Source organism: Canis lupus, chromosome 19 (genome assembly GCF_003254725.2).
Source record: "Canis lupus dingo isolate Sandy chromosome 19, ASM325472v2, whole genome shotgun sequence".
In the NCBI taxonomy this organism is placed as follows: Eukaryota; Metazoa; Chordata; class Mammalia; order Carnivora; family Canidae; genus Canis; species Canis lupus.
The window spans coordinates 52795942-52817757 of NC_064261.1; the positions used below are offsets into that span (position 1 = coordinate 52795942).

General features: G+C 51.9%; 1 protein-coding gene across 1 annotated transcript; it reads right to left on the bottom strand.

Annotated features, from left to right (window-relative positions):
• Nucleotides 1–1431: 1431 nt before the first annotated feature.
• On the bottom strand, nucleotides 1432–21343 carry RND3 (Rho family GTPase 3). Its single transcript, XM_025431925.3, has 5 exons — nucleotides 20949–21343; nucleotides 20250–20337; nucleotides 8221–8330; nucleotides 5071–5205; nucleotides 1432–3483 (listed from the first exon to the last, which is right to left on the bottom strand). Exons 1-5 carry the CDS (start codon nucleotides 21096–21098, stop codon nucleotides 3232–3234), a joined length of 735 nt encoding a protein of 244 aa, XP_025287710.1. The 5' UTR covers nucleotides 21099–21343; the 3' UTR covers nucleotides 1432–3231.
• Between the last annotated feature and the right edge of the window lie 473 nt (nucleotides 21344–21816).

Here is a 21816-nt window from a genome sequence, read left to right on the forward strand (position 1 = left end):
AAGTCTTACTCCAAGTTTGAAAATCACCTTTTAGTATTTAAGGAGGCATTAATCATGATCATTAATCAATAGAAAGGAATGTGCACAGAATGCTTAGAATAAATGTTTGCAGAAGCAAAAAGTCAGAGGAGAAAAGGAAGGCATACATGCCCAGGGCTGAAGACAAACTTTTTTTTTCTTTTTGGTTTAACAAATTAAAGCTGCTGGAAAAGAACAATTCGCTAGAGGGAAACATTACTGTACAACCTATAAAATACTGCCAAGGTCAGCAGAACCTCAGCCGTGTGTGTTTCTGTGCTTGTGCTTATTGAGAAATGAGTTTCTTGCAAGCCTGATTTAGGTATTAAGCCTAGGAGTTACTCAACACCAAGGATTAGGAAAGTACTTTTATTTCCTTTGCTGCTTACTGACAAGAATGAGTTACATTTTTGGTAATTCCTCGTGCTTGCTGAATTTTTTCACAAGGCTATCCTATTATGTCAATGCGCTTTAACTTTGTTCTTTCGTGCCAGCTCCTCTGGTTTTCCCCTTGGTTTGTGCTTCTGAGAATTATTTCCAAGCAAGTAACTATCCCTCAAAGATTGCTAAAGTCATTTTTTTTTTTTTTAAATCCACAAGGATGCAGTTTTTATAGGAAGTGACTTAGCTGTGCGGCGAGAAGAGCTGTTTTGAAGTCCTCCGTGGAGTACCCCCTGGACGCTCATGCAGAACATCTATGTAAGGGTTTTAGCTAAAGACCGTTCGTGAACCTACTGGGCTGTGAGGACCCAGGCCACTCATGCTGCTAACCATCCCATGCTTGCATCCTTCAGGTCACTGGAAAAGCTTATACTGTCTTCCTGTGTTAGTGAGAGATGCTGCTACAATAAACAAGGCCATTTCTTCTTATGCTTTATTTTTGTTGTTGTTCCTTCCCTGTAATTGTTCATAGCTCGGTCCTGAGTCATCAACACAACTGGCCTCTGTGAACAAGAACACGCAATCCAAGGTGGATTAGGGATGGAGGCCGGGGGTGGGGGACGGAGTGGGGGACCAAGGGAAGGGAAGCAAACCAGGCTCCTCCACAGAATGAAACCTGTGGCCTGGGACTGCATCACGCTGTCTCACTACTGAAGAGCTCCAGGAATTTCCTATTTCCTTACAATTTTAAGATTCTTTCCCTAGTTTTGAATCTTAGGATCGTAGCTCTTTTGGTCTATGAGCGAATCACTTTGACTACACTCCATTTTCTTCTTGAGATTTGAAAATGATGAAAACCTCTCATCTCTGTGGATTTACCTTTGCCTAAGGAACTTGCACTGTGGGCAAGCCATCAGGAAATTCCAAAGCCTACGAGTTCAGAAAACTTGAGGCCGGATGCTCTCATCAGCTCTATAGTAAAGAACAAAACCAAACAGCTACATCAGAAAGCAGATAAAAGGACAAATCACATTTAGACAAAGACGTGGTTACTTTTTTATTCGAAGGGAAAAAAAAGTATGTTTTAATAAATACTGCGGAAACATTGACCAAACAAACATACAAAGTGACTTCAACACTTAAAAAAATGCAACGCAAGTTCTGCTTTATAACAGTTATAACTTATTTTCTCTTTACAATATTTAAATACAGAAAGCACTTGCCAGCTATTTTGTAATACTGCCCAAAGCATAACGCTGCCTCGATCAAAGCATAGTATGTCGGTAAAACGTCTGTATTTCGTGGGAAATGACGGGAATGGCATTTTCTCGCAGAGACCAAACAAAGTGCTTGTAAGACAAAGAACTGAGTGTTGTAATTACCTTAATCTCCTCTCCTGCCACAATTTAATGGGAGCACAGCTTCAACACTTCAAAAATGAAGCTTTATCATTGGAAAGAAAGCTCGTTTTCAACAAGCGCCAACAATAAACAGGTCAGATCTGGTTTCTTCTCTGAAAGAAGCTCTAAAAGGAACTGGTCAAAAAAATATCTGTAAACTATTTTAAATGCTGATTATTTCACGTAACAACAGCAATCAAGTATTGAACGCGGGCCTTGGCTGAATCCGGGTACGTGAGGTTTAGCAATCGCCCTCTGGAAACGCCCTAGCGTAGTGTCGGGACTGAGCTCGCACACCTTTCCTCTAAGGATTCTCGGAAGCTTAGGTAAGAAGGTCCCTTAGACTCTTACCGATGTTCTTTGCAAAAAGTGAAATAAAGCAAGAGATCATCAGATGCTGCCAAGCTTTGGAGCTTCATCCCAAGATAACGGGCCTTTTGCTTTTGGTTACTTTTGGTAACGGGATCCCAAAGCTTTACTCACAGATGTGTGCTTTCCGCTGCTATTCCTTCATTATCTCTCCGGGCGAAAATAGTACCTACACTTCCCCCCCCTCCCTTGGATCATTTTCTGACGTCAAACGGAGACACCTCTTATCTGACTCTGCACCTTCATCAATGATGGCAAAAGAAATCACACACCTTCTTTTCTAAACAGCGCACAAAAATATTACACTGAGCAATTTACCACTTTTTAATGACAATCACAATGATGAACAGAACCATCAGACTGAATAAAAACGGACACCCTTTTCTCTATTTGATCTATTTCGTCTTGGTGGCGCCGGGTCCGCATTATCTCGCCAGACTCCAGAAGCCTTTCCTCAGAACCATCTTGCTCAGCTAGCTTCGGGGAGGCAAGATTTCAGAGCCTCACAAACTTTTCCTCTGGAGATCCCACGGGTCCTGATACAATTTCCATTTTAATGATGAGCTAGGAGGAAATTAGATCACATCCTCTAGAAAACTAAACGCTAAGGTCACAGTGCCAGGTCCCCGGCGAGGACGGTATATTAATATATACTTTCTGTAAAGGAGATTAAAACATTTAAAAATCAAATCAAAGAGTCGAGATCCATGAAGAGATTGCAACAAAGAGAACGAAAACGCAAGCACCATTCAGAGCGTGATCCTTCTTCGTGGAGGTCCTCGTCGTCCTCCTCCTTCTCTACCTCCAGCCCGGGGGGGATCTCTCTTTTTTGGCATATTTTTCAAGTCACACCTCCCAACTCTTCAACGTGTTCACCATCTGCTCTACGTGCCGAACCTAAGGACGGGATTCCAAAAAGATGAGCATCTTTTCAAACACCTCCTAAGCCGCCGGCATGCGGGACTTGGGCTGTGCACTTCATTCAGATTCCACCTTTTTGCTTCGCGGGTGGGTTCTCTTAGCCGGCCCGGCCCTCCGCTCCGCGCTCCGGGGGGGCGGCCTCTCACATCACGGTGCAGCTCTTGGCTTTGTCCTTCCGTAAGTCCGTGGCGACCGCAGACAGTTCGGGTCTGCTGGGCATGTGTGAGATCCGCTTTGTGGCCCGCTGAGATTTGTTCCGCTTAACGTTCTTATTTGTCTTGTTGACACACGCCAAGGTGGCAACGTGAAAAATGTCTCTGACGCTGTTCTCGGACTGCAGAGCCGAGCACTCGATGTACGTGGCCGCTCCGATCTGTTTGGCCATATTTGCCCCCTGAGAAGTAGAAGAAGGGGTCGCGATCAGCAACGGGTCTTTGGGGAAGATGCAAGTGTCTTCCCAATACCACAAAATAACAACGACTCGTGAACCGTACTTTCAAAGTGTTGCTGCGAAAAAACCGCCCCCAAACCCCTCCTTTTAAACAATTTAATGATTTCTTGATAAATTATAATAACAATGAATTATTTCATTAATATCTGCAGCCAAGACTCCGTCCTAAGGTGTTCGATTCTCATCACTCAATACAGTCCTGGACTTCCCGGAGGTACGAAAGTCTGATTTTTCAGGAGTGTAAATGGGGCTCAAGAGTGGTCGATAAAGACTCATCAATAAGCTGCATAAAAACCGGGGAAGGGCAAGGGATGGAATTTAGAATCGATTTTGAAAGGCGTGGCCAAAATGCATTGAGGAGAGGAACAACACTCTCACGATTCCTGGGGCTTCGGGAAACACACAATACGGAAGGTCCAGCATGGACCAGGCAACCAGGGTGCACAGTAACGAGCACGTGTGCATCAAAAGGACTTATTTAACTAACTAGGTTTTTATTAATTAGATACATAACACCGCAGTATTCAAGAAGGTGACCACGACGGACAGTCGTAGCTACTTCGACTTGAAGTCTCTTTAGAACCTGGTTTTAAGTTCATCTGACGCCAATTCTCTTCCCTTCTAGATACTTGGGGGAAACGCCCACGGAAATGACGAGTCTCTAAAAGACCGTTTCATGGGGACTTTGACTTTACTGGCAACGTCCTCCTCAAGTATTTTATTGTGCTGCTGAGTGTAAAGTAAGATCAACCCTCTCAAGAATATTACCAATTTGATCACATTCTCTTTTGGATTTTTTACTTTTTCATTTTTTTTTAAGACTTATTTATTCATGAGAGACACAGAGAGAGGCAGAGACACAGGCAGAGGGAGAAGGAGGCTTCCTGCAGGAGCCCCATGTGGGACTCGATCCTGGGACCCACGGGTCACGCCCTGAGCCCCAGGCAGGTGCTCAACCCCTGAGGCCCCCAGGCACCCCTAGATTTTTTAACTTTAATCCCAGTGAGCATTGCAGAGACATACAAGGGGTGGACTACGAGCCTCTGTCTACACTCAGGTATCAAGTGTCACGTGATTACCCTACTGAACAACAGAACTGTTCTCATTTTGAAAGATGTTTTCCAAACTTGTCCTGTTTATGCTCACACACAGATCCTCACGTAATCCAAGCTCATTCTACAGCATAACTCAAGGGTCGTCAACCTGAGGCCGACCATTGGTTGAGCCCTTAGAAAAGCGGCTCCTTTTTATCATGAGTGATATCCTACTTCTTTTTGTTTTTAAGATTTTGTTTATTTATTCATGAGAATACACAGAGAGAGAGAGAGACAGAGACAGACAGAGACAGAGAGACAGAGACACAGGCAGAGGGAGAAGCAGGCTCCATGCAGGGAGCCTGACGTGGGACTCGATCCCGGGACTCTAGGATCACACTCTGGGCCAACAGCAGGTGCTAAACCGCTGAGCTCCCCAGGGGGCCCCAATGTCCTACTTCTGAAAACCCTATCTGCACCCCGACAGTGTACGTACCTGGTCATAGGACACCGGGGTCTGTCTGTGGTTGGAGAGCTCTACCAATGTGCTGACATCTGTCCGGAGGTCAGATTTGCAGCCAACCAAGAGCATTTTGGTGTTGGGGCAAAACTCCTGGATCTCACCTTTCCACTACAGGGAGAGACAAGAGAGATGAAGAGTCAACAATGTGCGGGCATCTGTAGGTCGGTGCCCGGAATGGGGCACAAAAGGAACATTTAGGCGTGTCCCTTGAGATGAAGAAGCACACCTGCATTTACCTTCTAAGTAGACATTAACTTTTCCTCTTTAAAATCTTATGTATTTAGTCTAGAGAGCGTGCATGTGAGTCGAGGGAGAGGCAGGCTCCCGGCCGACAGTGAGCCCGATGCAGAGCTCGGCCCCCGGGACCATGACCTGAGCCAAAGGCAGACACACTCAACTGGCTGAGCCACCCGGGTGCCCCCAAACTTTACTACTTTTTAAAGTGGATCCACTGGGGAACACTCGTGTGTATTCTCATCTATCCTCCCTCTCTGTGCGGCTCGTGACCAGTCCCTACTACAGGAGAGTTGTAGGGTGCTGCTGTCAGAAGGCGGCTTCAATAATTTCTTGATTATTGGGGTATCTCTGCAAGATGAAAGTGCCTGAGGAATGATTATATGTTTTAACAAGTACTATGCCCTCAGATTCATGGAGCTGGTACTTCCCAGCACGGAAGGCTGGGGGGGAAGGCAGAGGAAGCACAAGCACGAGTATGCACCTCCAAGGCCCATCGAGGACGACTGCACAGCTCCCCTGAGCTGGAATTGCTGATGAGGTTTCCGGGGCTGGAGACAATGTTCATGAACAGACTGTCCTGCCCTTAAGGAACCTCCACTCAGGTGACTGGACCAACACGGACTGCGGCCTGGTCAAAAAGGCCCATCTCCTGGGCCCCTGGGAAAGCATCTGGTCCTAAGTGCAGAGGCCCTGAAGTCAGCTTTAAATTACCCAAGTTGTTTACTATTTCAATTTCAATTCAGTCCAATTGCCTACTTGTTGCAAGACTTGACGAGAATTATTAGAACCTCCAGAGATGCCTAAGCAGGGAATTCCAACTTCCTCTTAAAGAGCAGACAACTGCGTTCTTGTGGTTCCATTTACTCAAGCTCAAGGCTACCATCAGGATGGGAGTGAAGGGTGGGCACCTGACAGGATGAGCACTGGGTGTTACACTATATGTTGGGCAAATTGAACTCCAAAAAAATGTATACAAATAATAATAAAAACTGGTCAACTGAACTGTCACCTAAGAAATACAATGCAGCACACAGAGAATAATAAAAATAAATAAATAAAATTTAAGAAAGACCAGTTGACCATTAAAAAAAAAAAAAAGGATGGGAGTGAAGGGAGGGCACCTGAAGAGATGAGCACTGGGTGTTACACTATATGTCGGCAAATGGAACTCCAAAAAATAATAATAATAATAATAATAATAATAATATAATAAAAAAGAATAAAAATAAAATTTAAAAAGACCAGTTGACCATTAAAAAAAAAAGGATGGGAGTGAAGGGTTCAGAATGTTACCAGGAGAGCTCTGGTTCCTGGGGAGGGGGCACCAGAGGGCTGCAATCGGGAACCAGGTGGGCTCACCCAGGCCCCGTGCTCAAATACGCATCGAGTGCTCTACTAGGTACCGTGGTCATCACAAAGGTGAGGACAGGGGTGCGGAATTCACCGAGGGGCGAGGGTGACCAAGCCACGTGTACAATACAAGGTAACGGGGACGTCCTGCAGGAGCCGTTTAGCAGACCGCTGGAGGCGGCATGTGCAGATCTAGAGGCGCACCTGGGGCAGACCCAGGGACGGGACGCACTTCCCATGAAAGCCTCGGGTATCCGCCAACCGCCTCCCTCCTTCCTTCCTTCCCACCAGAGTTATTACAAGCATCTACCACTTGCTAGAGGGCGCGGACATAGCGACTGGAGGATGAACTGGGGAAAAAAAAAAATTCAAAAAATATTCTGCTTTATGTCACTCGGAACGCGTGGATAGTCAAGGACTTGCGGAATCAATTCATCGAGACAAATCCCAGCACCGGTGATGCTGAGCCTTAAACTTGACACAAACGCAAGACACGTCCATTAATGTCTCTCTAAGGCCAAAGTCACTACATCAGGTCTCAGAAGACAAAAGCAAAATAAAGCAAGAGCAAGGAGTTTCATCCCGAATTATGCGTGACCTGAGGGACAGGAGGAGAACCCCCGGTAAACAAGCGGTGCCTTTCATCTGCACACAGGCAGGGCACGCCCGGGCGGTGCTCGGCGCCACCTGTGCAACGACTCGGGCCGCCCGCTGCACGCCGAGCAGTTGTTTACAGGCGCGGAGGGGAGGCCGGGAAAGGGGTGCTCCTGCCCGGGCGACAAACAGGAGCCTTCGGTGCGTGGGTGCACGACTCACAGCCAGATGGACTTAGAGCCTTTGATCTCCTGCAAAATTCGTATGTAACCGAGCGAACGGCGTTTGTCATGTTTGGTACAGACCCGGGTGCGGGGGGAATAAACCACCTCCAAAGCCGGACACGTAAGACGAGCCGAGCCGCCAACTATCATCTGAAACCTGACGGCGCTGGGGCCAGGACCGGGAACACCTGCCCCCGCCACCAGGTGCCCTCCTGGCCTCGGCCCGGCCCTCCGCCACCCCCAGGCCCTAGACCGTCCTCTCGCGGCCCGAGTGCAGCCGGGCTCCTTCGCTCTGGGATCTCCTCCGTCTGTCACCGCAACTCCCTTAGTCTCAGGTCTGGAAACACCCCTGCGCCCTCCCCAGAGCCGCGCCACCTCCAATAGATGGCATCACAGTACACAGATGGCACCATCATCATCTCAGTACCGCAGTGAGGCCAACCGCGAAGGTGTCCACCGCGGCGCCAGCGCGAGCGCGAGCCGAGCCCGAGCCCGACGGGGACGGTGGATGGGAGCCGGCAGGGCCCTCGCGTTAGGCCTCGGCCCGCAGGGGAACCACGGAGGCTCTTCAACGGCTACGTCGTTTCTTAACAGGAAAGAAAATCTTGCACAGGTTCAGCGTCGAACCTCGTGACGGCCGCGTGGAAACCCGTCGCGGTGTGCGGCAGGGCGCGGGCGCTCCCCAGCCCCGAACCGAGCCACCGGCCCCAGCACCTGCCTTTTTCAGGACGCTGTCCAGGGTCTCCGGCCGACTGACGTCAAAGCAAATCAGCACAGCATCCGAATCGGGGTAGGAGAGGGGCCGGACGTTGTCGTAGTAGGGAGAACCTGAGGGAACAGAGATACACACGTTTTCAGATAAACATTCTTCTCTGTCAAACGTCACCTCCACCTCTGGGGTCAGATCACCGGACGATCACGGGGCCTGTCTCCACCTCCCCTGATTCCTGGAGAAGGACGCACACGAGCAAAGGCCCAGCGGTGGGGTCCCATTTCGAGTGGAAGACAATGAAGCCCCCCAACGTCTGTCTTACGATCCAGGGGAGGAGTCCGGGCCTTAAGGTGCAATCTGCCCGGCTGAGTCCCCGAAGGCCCCTGGGGGACGCAGAGCAGATGCGCCAGGAGTCAGGCGGCCTGGGATGCAAATCCAGCTCCACCAGTGAGGTTCGGGGGGCTTGGGGGGGGGGGAGGTGGATCACAACTCTGCACCCCTGACTCTTTATTCTAAAACGAGGATGACGACAGCACCGATCCGGGAGTGGGCGAACCCGGTAGAGACGGGAACTGAGGAAGGGACGGGTAGGTCACACCACGGCCCTGCGGCCCGGCTGCCAGGACAAGCTGAGCGTGGCAAGCACCGCAGTGGAGCTACGTCTTCGGAAAGAGACCGGAGCTCAGGATCTCTCTGGCAACAGGTGGGACCGGTGGGGAGGAGAGGGCCAGCCCCGCGGAGGACCGCGGTGCACGCAGAGCCACCCCGTCGCAGTCACGGGCCTGGGGGACTCCGCGGTACCCCCGGGGTCCACGTTTACAGCCAACTCACTCAACCAAGGGACCATCTCATAGCTCAGACGATTTCTTCCATTTCTCTAAGAACACCAGTTATCATAAGAAGGTGCGACTATGAAACGAAACCCAGCTTGCCAGCGCCGTCTGTTCCTTAAGAACATCACTTTCTGGACACGGACGTTTCATCAGCAGGCGCAGGAAACCCCCTGACGGCCCGTGGGGGGAGTCCAGGAGACAGAGAAGGTCTCAGCTACTGAAGCTTGTTTCGAGACCCAAGTTCAGTTTGACATCCCCTTCCACTTCCAACGGGAACCCAGGACATGTTGTCCCCATAAATCAAAACCTCCGTAGTCAAAGTCAGGAGGAAAGACTCAAGAAGCTTTAAAAATAATCCTTTAAACTTCTATCAAAACAACACTTTTCAGCAGGTTGCTCTCGACCTAGAAGTGGCTGTCGCGGGGTGCGTCGTCCCTACTCACGGCCCACCCTGGTTGGTCCCCAGTGTTTACTAGGGGACCCTACGAACACCGTGGGCTCTTCTCTGGCTGCTTCCAGGATGGACGCAGCAAATTCAAGGCGGCTGCGTCTAAGGGGAAGGAGGGGAATGTTCTAGAAGCCAGGAAGAAATCTAAGCCAGGAGTCGTCACGTGCTGCAGCAGCTCCCGACACACTTCTGGAATCAGGGCTCCGGCCTGAGGGACACTGGCAACTCAAAGACGCTTTCCAAAAGATTTAAGGGTTTGGGGTCAAAACACATCAAATCGTCCTAAATATTAAGGCACACTGGAATGAAGTGCTGTGTGGACACGGCAGGGCGCTGCGGCTGCTTTCTCAGCCCCTCGGAGAACGCTGAGGCCGAGAGGATATTCGCCAGCGGCTCACCGATTCGAACGTTTTTATGGGGTCTCAGAAATGAGGCGGCTCAGCGCTGCTTCTGGGCAGAGGTTACTTGGGTATTTGTTCCGTGACGTTCCACTGCAACCCGCCTCGTGGCTGGGTCCAAAGTCTAACTCCGACACCGCTTCTTCGGTCAACATTTAGCAGGTCTCTTGCCAAACACGGAGTCAGAAAATTCCAGATCATAGAGTGGAAATCCGAATACCAGCCGCGTACACGAGGACCTCCTCTGCTCGTCCAAGCCGGCAAGAGCTGCCGTGACCCCGCCCCGCCTCCAGCGGCGCAGCGCAGCTCCCAACAACCCCCCGGGTCCGGGGCCTAGCGGGGCCTCGGGGGTCTCTCCCGGAAATCAGTCCCTTACAGAAGACAGCTATGGCACTGGCTGCGTCCTAGCCTCAGTCAGACCTGAGCTTCGGAGAAGGGGCATCTCCAGGGGCTCTCAGGACACAGCCCACGACTCGATGAGCGCACTCACCACTGACCTTGGATCCGAGAGTGCTCACCCCTCATCTTGGATCTGAGAGTGCTCACCACTCATCCCGGATCCGAGAGTGCTCACAGTCACCCTGGATCCGAGTGCTCACCACTGACCTTGGATCTGAGAGTGCTCACTACTCATCCTAGATCTGAGTGCTCACCACTCACCCTGGATCCGAGAGTGCTCACCAGTCATCCTGGATCTGAGAGTGCTCACTACTCATCCTGGATCTGAGAGTGCTCACCAGTCACCCTGGATCCGAGAGTGCTCACCACTGACCTTGGATCTGAGAGTGCTCACCCCTCATCCTGGATCTGAGAGTGCTCACCACTCATCCCGGATCCGAGAGTGCTCACCAATCACCCTGAATCTGAGAGTGCTCACCACTCACCCTGGATCCAAGAGTGCTCACCAGTCACCCTGGATCTGAGAGTGCTCACTACTCATCCTAGATCTGAGTGCTCACCACTCACCCTGGATCCAAGAGTGCTCACCAGTCACCCTGGATCCGAGTGCTCACCACTGACCTTGTAATCTGAGAGTGCTCACCACTCACCCTGGATCCAAGAGTGCTCACCAGTCACCCTGGATCTGAGAGTGCTCACTACTCATCCTAGATCTGAGTGCTCACCACTCACCCTGGATCCGAGAGTGCTCACCAGTCACCCTGGATCTGAGAGTGCTCACTACTCATCCTGGATCTGAGAGTGCTCACCAGTCACCCTGGATCCGAGAGTGCTCACCAGTCACCCTGGATCTGAGAGTGCTCACTACTCATCCTGGATCTGAGAGTGCTCACCAGTCACCCTGGATCCGAGAGTGCTCACCACTGACCTTGGATCTGAGAGTGCTCACCCCTCATCCTGGATCTGAGAGTGCTCACCACTCATCCCAGATCCGAGAGTGCTCACCAATCACCCTGAATCTGAGAGTGCTCACCACTCACCCTGGATCCAAGAGTGCTCACCAGTCACCCTGGATCCGAGTGCTCACCACTGACCTTGTAATCTGAGAGTGCTCACCACTCATCCTGGATCTAAGAGTACTCTCACCACTGACCTTATATCTGAGAGTACTCTCCACTGACCTTGGATCTGAGAGTGCTCACCACTCACCCTGGATCCGAGAGTGCTCACCACACCTCCTGGATCCAAGAGTGCTCACCACTGACCATGGATCTGAGAGTGCTCACCACTCCTCCTAGATCTGAGTGCTCACCACTCACCCTGGACCCGAGACTGTTCACCACTCATCCTGGATCTGAGCCTGTTCACCACTGACCTTGGATCCAAGAGTGTTCACCACTCCTCTTAGATCTGACAGTGCTCACCACTCATCTTGGATCTGAGACTCCCCCTCCCACTCCCCGACAATGGAGACCACCTTTCCCAAGTACAGTTTAACCAAGACATCTGGGGAATTACTATGGCGCTAAAACAATAATCAGCACTGGGACTACCAGTAAAACCCGGAAGTAGATTCAGCACTTAGGTCACTGTGTGGCTGCAGAGCATTCTCCTCCCTCCCTCTGGGTACTGGGTTTCCCCTCCCCACCCACTTTTGGCCCCAGAGAGGGTCTGGCTTTGTCTTCAGTCCTCAGCCAAAGGTGGAGACTCCCACTTACTACTATCAAGTGAGCTGCCCCCTGTGCCTCGGAGTACCTGGCGTACCTGTAGTGGTGGCACCTGAAAACGAAACTGTTTGCAACTGAAACCAGAGTCTATGGAGGTTTGCTTCTGCTTTTGTTCTTATTTGCTTTCATATTTTAAATAAAAATACAGGGACACCTGGGTGGCTCAGCAGTTGAGCACCTGCCTTTGGCCCAGGGCGTGGTCCTGGAGTCCCAGGATCAAGTCCCACATCGGGCTCCCTGCATGGAGCCTGCTTCTCCCTCTGCCTGCGTCTCTCATGAATAAATAAACAAAATCTTAAAAAAAAAAAAGAAAAGAAAAGAAAAGAAAAGAAAAGAAAAGAAAAGAAAAGAAAAGAAAAGAAAAGAAAGTACATCTGTATGCAAAGGTTCATGAGAAGTAAACCAACTCACTTCCAAGGTAGAGAGCTCTTTTAAAGAGCTTTAACAAGACCTAATTATGAATGACACTTTGATCCTGCCTTATTACTTTTGCTAACGACCAGCACTTTTAGATCAACAAGTGTCCAAAGGTGCTAATAAAAACCGATGCCCACACTTATTAGTTATAAGCATAATTTGTCTAACCACTAACTACAAGAGTAATTTGTCATTAAAGATGAAAAGTCCACTTGTTCATTTTGTTTTTTTGCTGGGGTTAAGGTGAACACTTTTTCGGAATGAAAAATCTGTCTCTATTATAATTTTGTAGTCACGAAAAAAAGACGACATGGAATCATAGAGAACTATCGTACCAGGAAAAGCAGGGCGAAGCAGGGCCGTCAGTTAAAAAACAAATCCTGACTGGACAGCAGGCACCCTGCGTTTCAGCACTCTGAATTCTTCCCAAATCCTCCGTGGCTATAGAGCCCATGTGAGGGTGGGGCGTGATCCCCGAGTGTGGGCCCCCCCAGCAGCCACAGGGACACGGAGGGGACCCCCCCGGGGTGCCCGTGAAGGGACGGCAACACAGGCCAGCAGCTGTGACATGAAGGATCGAGCCCAGGTAGGCAGATGAGCGGGACGGTGCCTGCCTCTACCTCCCGCGTCCCTCCAAAAAAGTCTCCCAACATTCTACTAAGCCAAACAACAACAACAAAAAAATCTAAATTCTACAGATTTAAAAAAGATGCACATGAAAAGCTTCCAGGTTAAGTGTAGACCTGAGCACAGCCCAAGGAAGGGTGCAGCATCATTGGGTAGTCCGCAGGAAGGGCACTGCTTACACACAACCAGGACCCAGCACCCAGGGGTGCCCCCGGGCTCACCCAGTCTGCCCAGGGACTGAGCTCTGCTTGTCAGGTCCAACCCCTTCCTGGCGGGTGCAACAGCTCCAGGCCCCTGGGCAGTCCCTAACACCACAGTTTTGTCACCCTACAGGCAACTCTGTGCACACAGCACTGTCCAGGTCCTGCCTAGTTCACCTATCAGAACATAAAGGGTGGACCCCAGCAAGCTCTATCGTAAAGAAGCACCTGCAGCACGTATGCAACATGGGTCCACACCCCGCCCCGCCCCGCCCAATACACTCAAGGTGCTTTGCTCTGCGTAGACCAGGTAAGTAGGCATTTGGGGCCCTCGGAGCTCCTCGAGCTTGGCTAACGTCAGCAGAGTTCTGAAGGGCTTTTGAAGCTTCAGGTCTGACCATCTTTGTCCTCAAGATCGTGAATTCTGGGTGACGGCACTGTTTCCAGCCCGAGAATAGTCACCAAGTGCCTCACCCAGAAACTAATTCTGCAGACACATAGCTTCTTGCTTCAGTCATCCTTGCACGAAGATAGAACACACCATATATGTCCATAATTAAATGCATACGTAAGAAGATTCGTGCCCAACAGGGAAGCTGTATGGAACCTTTTGCAAAACCAGTTCAAACACTGAGGTTTTATGGGAGCTTGAGAGCTGCAGACCCCTCGAGTTATTTCATAAACACAACTTCCTTTCCTTGAACCTGAAATTGAAAAACTTTCCCGTCCCCCACGAGAAGTTCCTACCAAGAGCAGTAAAATTAGGAATATGGCAGGATGTTGGCAGAGAAAATATATTAACGTTTTAGTGTTTTTAGTGGCCAGCTAGAGAACATCTGTACCCACCAGCAGCTAACAGGTGGGCCTGGATGAATCTGCCCAATTATTACCAGATTCCATTTCCTCATGCCATCGCTACTGAGCATGAAAGCTTCAAATCAGCAATAATCCCAAGAATGTGAATCAAGTCTGGGCAGCACTTCTGTGTCTGGCTTAGTACAAGACTCTTGAACTATTTTCCCAAGCAGCCTGCACTGTAAGCGCGATCCATGCCCATAAAAATGCAACAAACATTCCCAGGGAGGCCATTTCCTTGGTTTCTTTCTAAGTTATTAATTCCTAAATTAAGAAGAATTATAAACAGATTTGATGAAAATTTGAGGGCATTTCTGTGTTCCTATGAAAATACAGTCAGTACTTTCAATTTCTGGGGGCAGGCAGGTATATTGTTGGAGAGGAAGTCTAGGAGGTAGAAATGATGGCTATTTTTGAGCCTGAAATAGAGCATTAGCTTCAACCCCTGATCTTATGGAGATACCTAGAAAATAGAAGAATCAAACTATTTTGCTTAAAGTAGAGCCATTGTATACTGGTCACAGAACTTTAGGGATAAGAGTAGACAGGTATTCTCAAAATTACATGATCGCTCCATGAGAGAGATTGAAGATTCTGTGTCGTATCTACTACTTAAGCGTCTGAGGCCTTGGAGGCGAGTCCCAGGAGTGGATTCACCTGGCCACATGCTGTCCTCAGGCTCACTTTTCAAGATCAATGTGCACAACTCCTGATGAAACTTCCGAGGCAGCTTACATGCCACGACAACGAAATTACGGGCGTCTCTGGGTCAAGTTGCCAATGTATAGTGACCGAGAAGACGTTTGAAGGGCATCACAAAATGGCCAGGGCACAACTAATTCACCTGGCACAGCCCACCCGGCACCACGAGCTACCTGGAGAAATTATTGGTCCTCGGTGTCCTATCTACAAGCTAGAACTGGGTTAATGAGGAAACATCTGTTTATTTCAGGTGGCATCTGAATGACCAACCTGGACACCTCACTGAAATGCGCAGAACCTAGCAAGAAACCAGGTTGGGGGAAAAAAAAAAACAGTACTAAATGAGATTTTTTAAAAGGTCTAGAGATAAATATAGACTGAAAAAGGGAATTTATACCCTTTTTTTAAAAAAAATGCTTGGTGGACAAATCTCCAAATGTAGTTTTATGTATTGCTTATTGGGAATCACCATACACTGCCTGTCTTACGGAGTTTCAGGGTGAAAATGGAGTTGAGTCCGGTTTTGAGACTCAGCTGCTAGGGATCATTACCACCTTAAAATCTAACTGGTTTTCTGCAGTTGTGCCCCAGATATTCACATCCTAAGTCCTCCTGCTTCCCTGGCCTCTTTGTAAATTTTTGCCCCGCTTTCTTTCTCTACCGAGATTCATTTAAGTGAGAAAGTTTCAAGTTTCAGAATCTTGTGGTCACTGAAGGCCATTAAATGTAGGCATGTTTTCAAGTGGGAGGGCTGTTAAGGACTTCCTAAGGATGGAGTCAACTCTGGAGCCAAGGGAAGAATTGTGGTGAGCTTCAATGGGAGGAGTCACGGGTCAGGCGTGGGGGCTGGCTCTGGGGCCTCTGACTAGTCTCTGGATCCTCTTGCTGTGAGGTGAATCTGGCTTTCCAATGTGTGGGCCCACCCTCCTCTAAGCCAGGACTAGAGTTCCAAGGCCGAGGCCCAGAGAACCTCGGGGGCAGGGACCACTGCTCCCATGGCGTCTGGCTGTCTTCCTGCACACAGATGGCCTTGAAACATGTTGACTGGTTTTAGAATCATTTCTATAGGTCTTGCCTTGATGGGTTAATTTCCATGTTAAGTCACCAAACAAGGGACCAGTGAACTCTTCTTGAAGCCACTTTTCTGGGTTAATTACATACTGATCCCCAACACAGCTGGGAACACTTCTAGGTCTGTCAAGAAATATTTCAGTTGGGAGCTTGCCTCGAAGACCATTCTTCTAATGTGATGGGGTAGGTACAAATGCAATACGCATCCACTTGTGTTTGCACCGGAGTTTGTCCTCAAAGTCAGGCCCGTAAGGGTAATTGAGGTTTTTCTCTCTTAAGTATACGATTTAAAGAATACTACATTCTCTGTTAATTATGCTAAAAACACAGGAAGTGCTAACTTTAGCACCCACGGGCTAAAAGCAGCCTGTATCTTGACAAGATTCAAAAGAGTGTTCATGAGGCAATAGCATAGTTATTGTGGGGGAATTTTAGCAGCTGAATGGAGTATTTTATAACTAATAATACGCCTTAAATAAAATGCGCATTAACTTGCATTGGTTAAAAACTGGCATGAATGATTATTGCTCCCGTGTGCTGAAATGATACCATCAGCAAATCACTTAGAAAAAGATATGGTGATCCTTAAGTGACTAAGTCTCTGTTATCAGGAAGCATTTGGCTTCTTGCTTCAAACTGCTTCTGTGCTTGGCAAATGTGGCACGTTCTGAAAACACAAGGTATTAGGACCACTTTGGGCTCCCTTGTCACTTCAAAATGTTGACACCACTACCCACTGTTTTGCAGGCACTCACTGAGCTCATCTGAAAAACCACTGGGTGCATTTCTGCAACTGATAATAAAAAGGCTCATCTTATCAACAGAAGGGGAATATGTCATTAAAATACAGATAGGCCAGATCTGCATGCAAAGACCACCTTTAAATTTCCCCTTCCCCTTCAGAGGATTGATAATAACATTACTTGGTTTTGTCTACTTTGGGAGGGAGGGGGAGGCGTGGTGGCTGGAAGAACTCCAAGCAGCTATATAAGAAATCAAGTGGCAAATTGCCATTTGTGGTTGCTTTTATTGGTGTGTGCCTTGAGGGTGGGAGGGAGGAAGTGTTTCCTACCTGAGGAGGACCGAAAGGGTGGGTCAGCACTAGGGACTCCTGACTAGGGAAATACACTGCACCCCGGGTGGAGCGGGCACTTGGGTATGGGAACCGAACAAAATTAGGTCAACACAGGTTGCCTCTCAGCTACACTAGGCTGGGAGAGCTTCCTTCTCCCCCCTCCCCGCCCCAGCAGGGCCATAGGAGTCTTAGGGGAGAGACTATAAAGCAACACTGCACCCCTAGGCCTAACAGAGGCCCTGTTCATCTAGGAATGGAAAGAATGGAGGGAGAGAGAGTGCGAAGGACTGTTAAATACTCTGCCTCAAAAAGTGGGGAATCAGTTCTCTTGTCTTGGTGCAAAGAGGGCCCACATACCGGACTTACACTTGATGTTCTTTCCTACATGCAAATTAGCAATTTTGCCTATGCACCTATGCATGATTGCATGACCCCCGGGGCGGGGCGGGGGAGACCATTTATGAGGCGCTGTCCAAGTAAAGAAGCCACAAGAGAACTACTTCCGTCTCCTAAATGCTTGCCCCTCTGCCAAGAGGCTAGACAGGATGTGAATACCACCCAGAAGGTCAATGCCGATGCCATCTGTCTTCCTACCTAAAAGAAGTTAGGCATACCTCATTTTTTTCTACTAACCGTAAACTTTCACAAAGTTCTAGAAGGCAGAAAAAGATCTGACATTTAGGACTTTAGAGGCTTTGGCTCCAATGTTCAGTCCAGTTCAGTTAAACTGATAGAAGCTGGGAAAAAAAAAAAAAAATGTATCAAGAGGCACTGGACATTTGCAATTATTTTCACAATCTGAACTAAACAAATGTCTCAGTGGGCAAAGAAAATGTCAAATATTTGTCAAGAACTAAACCTGTTCAGAAATTTGTGATGAAAAAACCTTGAGGTGAAGTAGAAAAATGTTCAATACTCCACGAGCCGCTTGACACAATGGCTCTTGCTAGATGTTTATCAGGGACCATAAACCTTTCTTGGTAGAAACAGTCTATTTTTAGAATTTAAGAAATGCTTCATGACCAGGCTTAATCACCTAACATTTCACCTCACCAACAACCTAATAGGATTCTAAACAATACCCTTATGCCTTTTTGTTCCCATTTGTATAAATCTAAATTTCAGCTAAGATTTCATTACTGGATGATTCTGCAATGTGAGGTTTCTTAATCAGGTTTTTTTTTTTCAAACCCTTATATTTTAGTTAAACATGCACAGGTTTTGTTTTCATTAAATAAAAATACAAGTGATTATTTCACTACAGACTTCGTTTCAGGTGATTATCTTTAATGCGATGAAAGGCAGTGTTCATAAAGTTGCCATTCTTTGTGAACAGGTAATTCAGCGGTAATAAATGTCAGGGAATCTCATCTCCTTGGAAACTGTGCATATGATTATTCATGTAACAGGTTTTCCTGGGTGACTACTGCATGCAAGGCGTGAGCTTACATGTGCGGGGACTACAAACTCTCCGGGAAGGAGGAAGCAACGGAGAATCTCTGAAGTGCTCTTACCCGACCAAGCACTGACCACATTTTGTTTGTCATCCAGCCTTTGAAAAAACAATATGCCTTTTCTCTCCTAAAAACAAAGTCAATTTAGCCCTTTGGTCGCCTCCTATAAACGCTCCATTGGTGGTCCTCTGACTCAGGAGGCAGGACACAGGGGAGGCATGATCCAGCATTCCTGGGAGCCCAGCCATGCCCCCTCCCGCCCCACACGGGGCTCCTTCCCAAATCTGCCAGGAAGCGGGGGCTCCCTTCAGAGCCCGGCTGGCTCTCTGGGTGGTGCGAGGCCCAGCAGGGGACGCCAGGGCCCCTGGGCCCACCGAGGTCCTGGGAAACAAAAAGACTGGCCGCTCTCGCGTGCAAGGCCAAGGAGTATGCAGCTGGGGGAGGGAGGTCCTGCGCTTTGTCTAGCTCTGCACCCCCCACCCCCAAGGGGACAGGAGACTCAGGGAGGCAGCGATTTGCACACACAAATCCCCAGTAACCAGTACTAAGAGCTAAACACAGTCGTTGCCTTTTTTTTTTTTCATAAACAGTGGATCAGAATCACAGACCCCACTCCTGAATGATTCTTATCCTGCATTGGGCCCCTACAGACTGGGGGGGGGAGTAGGCCGCGGGGGAGCCCGGCGGCGGAGGGGCCCCGGCGGGAGGAGCCGCAGGAGCAAGGGCGCCTGGCACCTGGGCGCGTGGGCGCTGTGGGCGCTGTGGGTCACAGCCTCCCGGCCACGTGCACAGCCGCGCGCGGGGCTCCCTGCGGCCCGACCGAGCCGACTCCCCGCGACCCTCGGGGGCTGCGGGCGGCTGCTGGGCCACAGGCGCGTCCCCGGCCTCGGGGCCCCTCTCCCGCCGCAGCCCCGCAGCCGCTCCCCGCCCGCTGCGCCCGCCTCCCGCGGCTCCTCCCCCTGCAGAGGCGACACCTCCGGGAAGCGGGATTCCCCCGCCCCCCCCCCGCCCCAGCTTCCCCGCGCCGCAGGGGGGCCGGGCACCAGCCCTGGGGCCGCCGGGGCCTCCCGCCCGCACCCCCGCGGCCGCCCCGCGCCCGGGACCCGGTGACCCGGCCTTGAACCCCGGACCCCTCAAGATAATTCACCGCGACGCCGAGGATTCAGCGGGACAGGAAGGTCAAGGCCGGCGGAGGGTGATGCAGGGGGGCCGGGAGGGGGGCGGGGGGGCCGGGATCTGCGCGTCCGCACCCACGCGGCGCGGCCGGCCGGCTGCCGGACTCCCGGCCCCGCGCCCCTCCGACCCGCGCCCCTGCGTCCCCTCCACCCAGTGCCCCTGCGCCCCCCGGCGCCCCTGCGCCCCCTCCACCCCGCGCTCCTCCGCCCTCCACCTAGCGCCCCTCCACCCCGTGCCCCTGCGCCCCCCGGCGCCCCTGCGCCCCTCTGCCCCTGCGCCCCCCCTGCGCGTCCCCGGCCGCAGGCGTCCCGAGCGCCCCGGCCGCTCGCGCCCCCGCTGCTGACCCCGCACGCGCTCCCCACACGCGGGGCTGCGTGGCTCCGGGCACTTTGTCCCCCTCCCGGCGCCCCGCGGCCCCCGCGGCCGTCAGCAGGTCGGCTCCCGGAGGGGCGCACGCAGCCCCCCGACCTCGGGCCACCTGGCTGTCCCCTTCGGCCCCACTCCCTCCCCCCGCCCCGCCCCGCCCCGCCCGGCGGGGACCGCGGGCACCCGAGGCGGAGGCGAAGTCACCCGAAGTCACCCGGGGCCGCGGGGAGCCACGCGCTGGGGCCCGGGACCCGCCCCGAGCGCCACGCGGCCCGACGGTCTCTTACCCGACGTGTCCCACAGGCTCAGCTCTATCCTTTGTGTGTCGATCTCAAAACTGGCCGTGTAATTCTCAAACACCGTGGGGACGTAATTCTGGACAGACAGCGGACAGAGGAGGGAGAGAGGGCGCAGAGGTTACCGGAGGTGCGCGACACCCGCAGAGCGCCCTCGAAACCCGCCTCCTCGCTCCCCGATTGGAAAAAGACAAGAAAAGAGGGGGAAAGCCGCACACGCGAGACGGCCGGAGCGACCCCGAAGGCCCCGAGTGCCCTCCGCGCTATGGGGACGCGGCCGCCGAGCCTCCGCGCTATGGGGACGCGGCCGCCGAGCCTCCTCCGCGCTATGGGGACGCGGCCGCCGAGCCTCCTCCGCGCTATGGGGACGCGGCCGCCGAGCCTCCCCGTTATGGGGACGCGGCCGCCGAGCCTCCTCCGCGCTATGGGGACGCGGCCGCCGAGCCTCCCCGTTATGGGGAAGCGGCCGCCGAGCCTCCGCGCTATGGGGAAGCGGCCGCCGAGCCTCCGCGCTATGGGGACGCGGCCGCCGAGCCTCCCCACCCGCCCGCGCGCACCGGAGCCGGCAGGTGTCGGCCGCCGGAGCGGAAGGTGCAGACGCGTCCCCGGGGGCTCGCGGGTCACCGCCCGGCCGGGGGCGCGGGGGGCTCGGGGGGCGCGGCGGGGGCAGGCGGGGCCCGGCGCGCTCACCTCGGGGAAGCAGTCCTTGGCGAAGACGTGCAGCAGCGCCGTTTTCCCGCACTGACTGTCCCCCACCACCACGATCTTGCACTTCACGTTCTGATTAGGATCCATGATCGATTTACTGGACAATTTCTGGCTGGCCCTTCTCTCCTTCATTGATCTTGCCTTCTTTTCTCTTGGAACAGGAATTTTCTCTTTTGGAGGAAAAAAAAAAAAAGAGAGAGAGAGAGAGAGAGAGGAGAGAGTTCCGTCTCTCTGGAAGCCGGTCTGGAAACAGGAGGCGGGCGGGGCGGCGGGGCGGCGGGGCTTGGGGGCGCAGGCGACCCTCCCCTCCGCGAGTCTCAGGCCGGCTCGGCGCGCCGCCCGCGTCCACCTCGGCCCGACTGCTTTGTCTCCCGCGCCCGGCGCCGCTTTATAGGCCGGGCCTTCCAATCCTCTTTCTCAATGAGCCGGGAAGCGACCCGCCTCCTGCCTCCGCGGGGCCGCGAGCGGGGCGGTCCCCTCGCCGCGGAGAGCGCGCCCCGGGCGCCCTCTAGGGTGGCCGCGCGGGATGGCGGTGCGCACCGAGCGGGCCGCGGGACCCCGGAGGGGGGGGTTGGGGGGCTGGGGGGCGGGGTGGGGGTCCGGGGGGCGGGGACTGGCTTTTATTAGGGTTCCCGAGCGGGCCGCTTGGCGGAGGCCGCAGGAACGTCGGTGAGAGCCAACGCGCTTCTCACCCAAGTTCAGGCAGCTCAGGCGCCGAGGAAGCAGCCAGTCTCGGGTTGGGAAGGGTTAAGCGCTTGCATTCTTTTTTTTTTTTTTTTTTTTTTAAGGCATGGTTTCTATCACCTATGTAGGCCAGGGAACAATAGTTGAGCCAGGCTATTTCGGATGC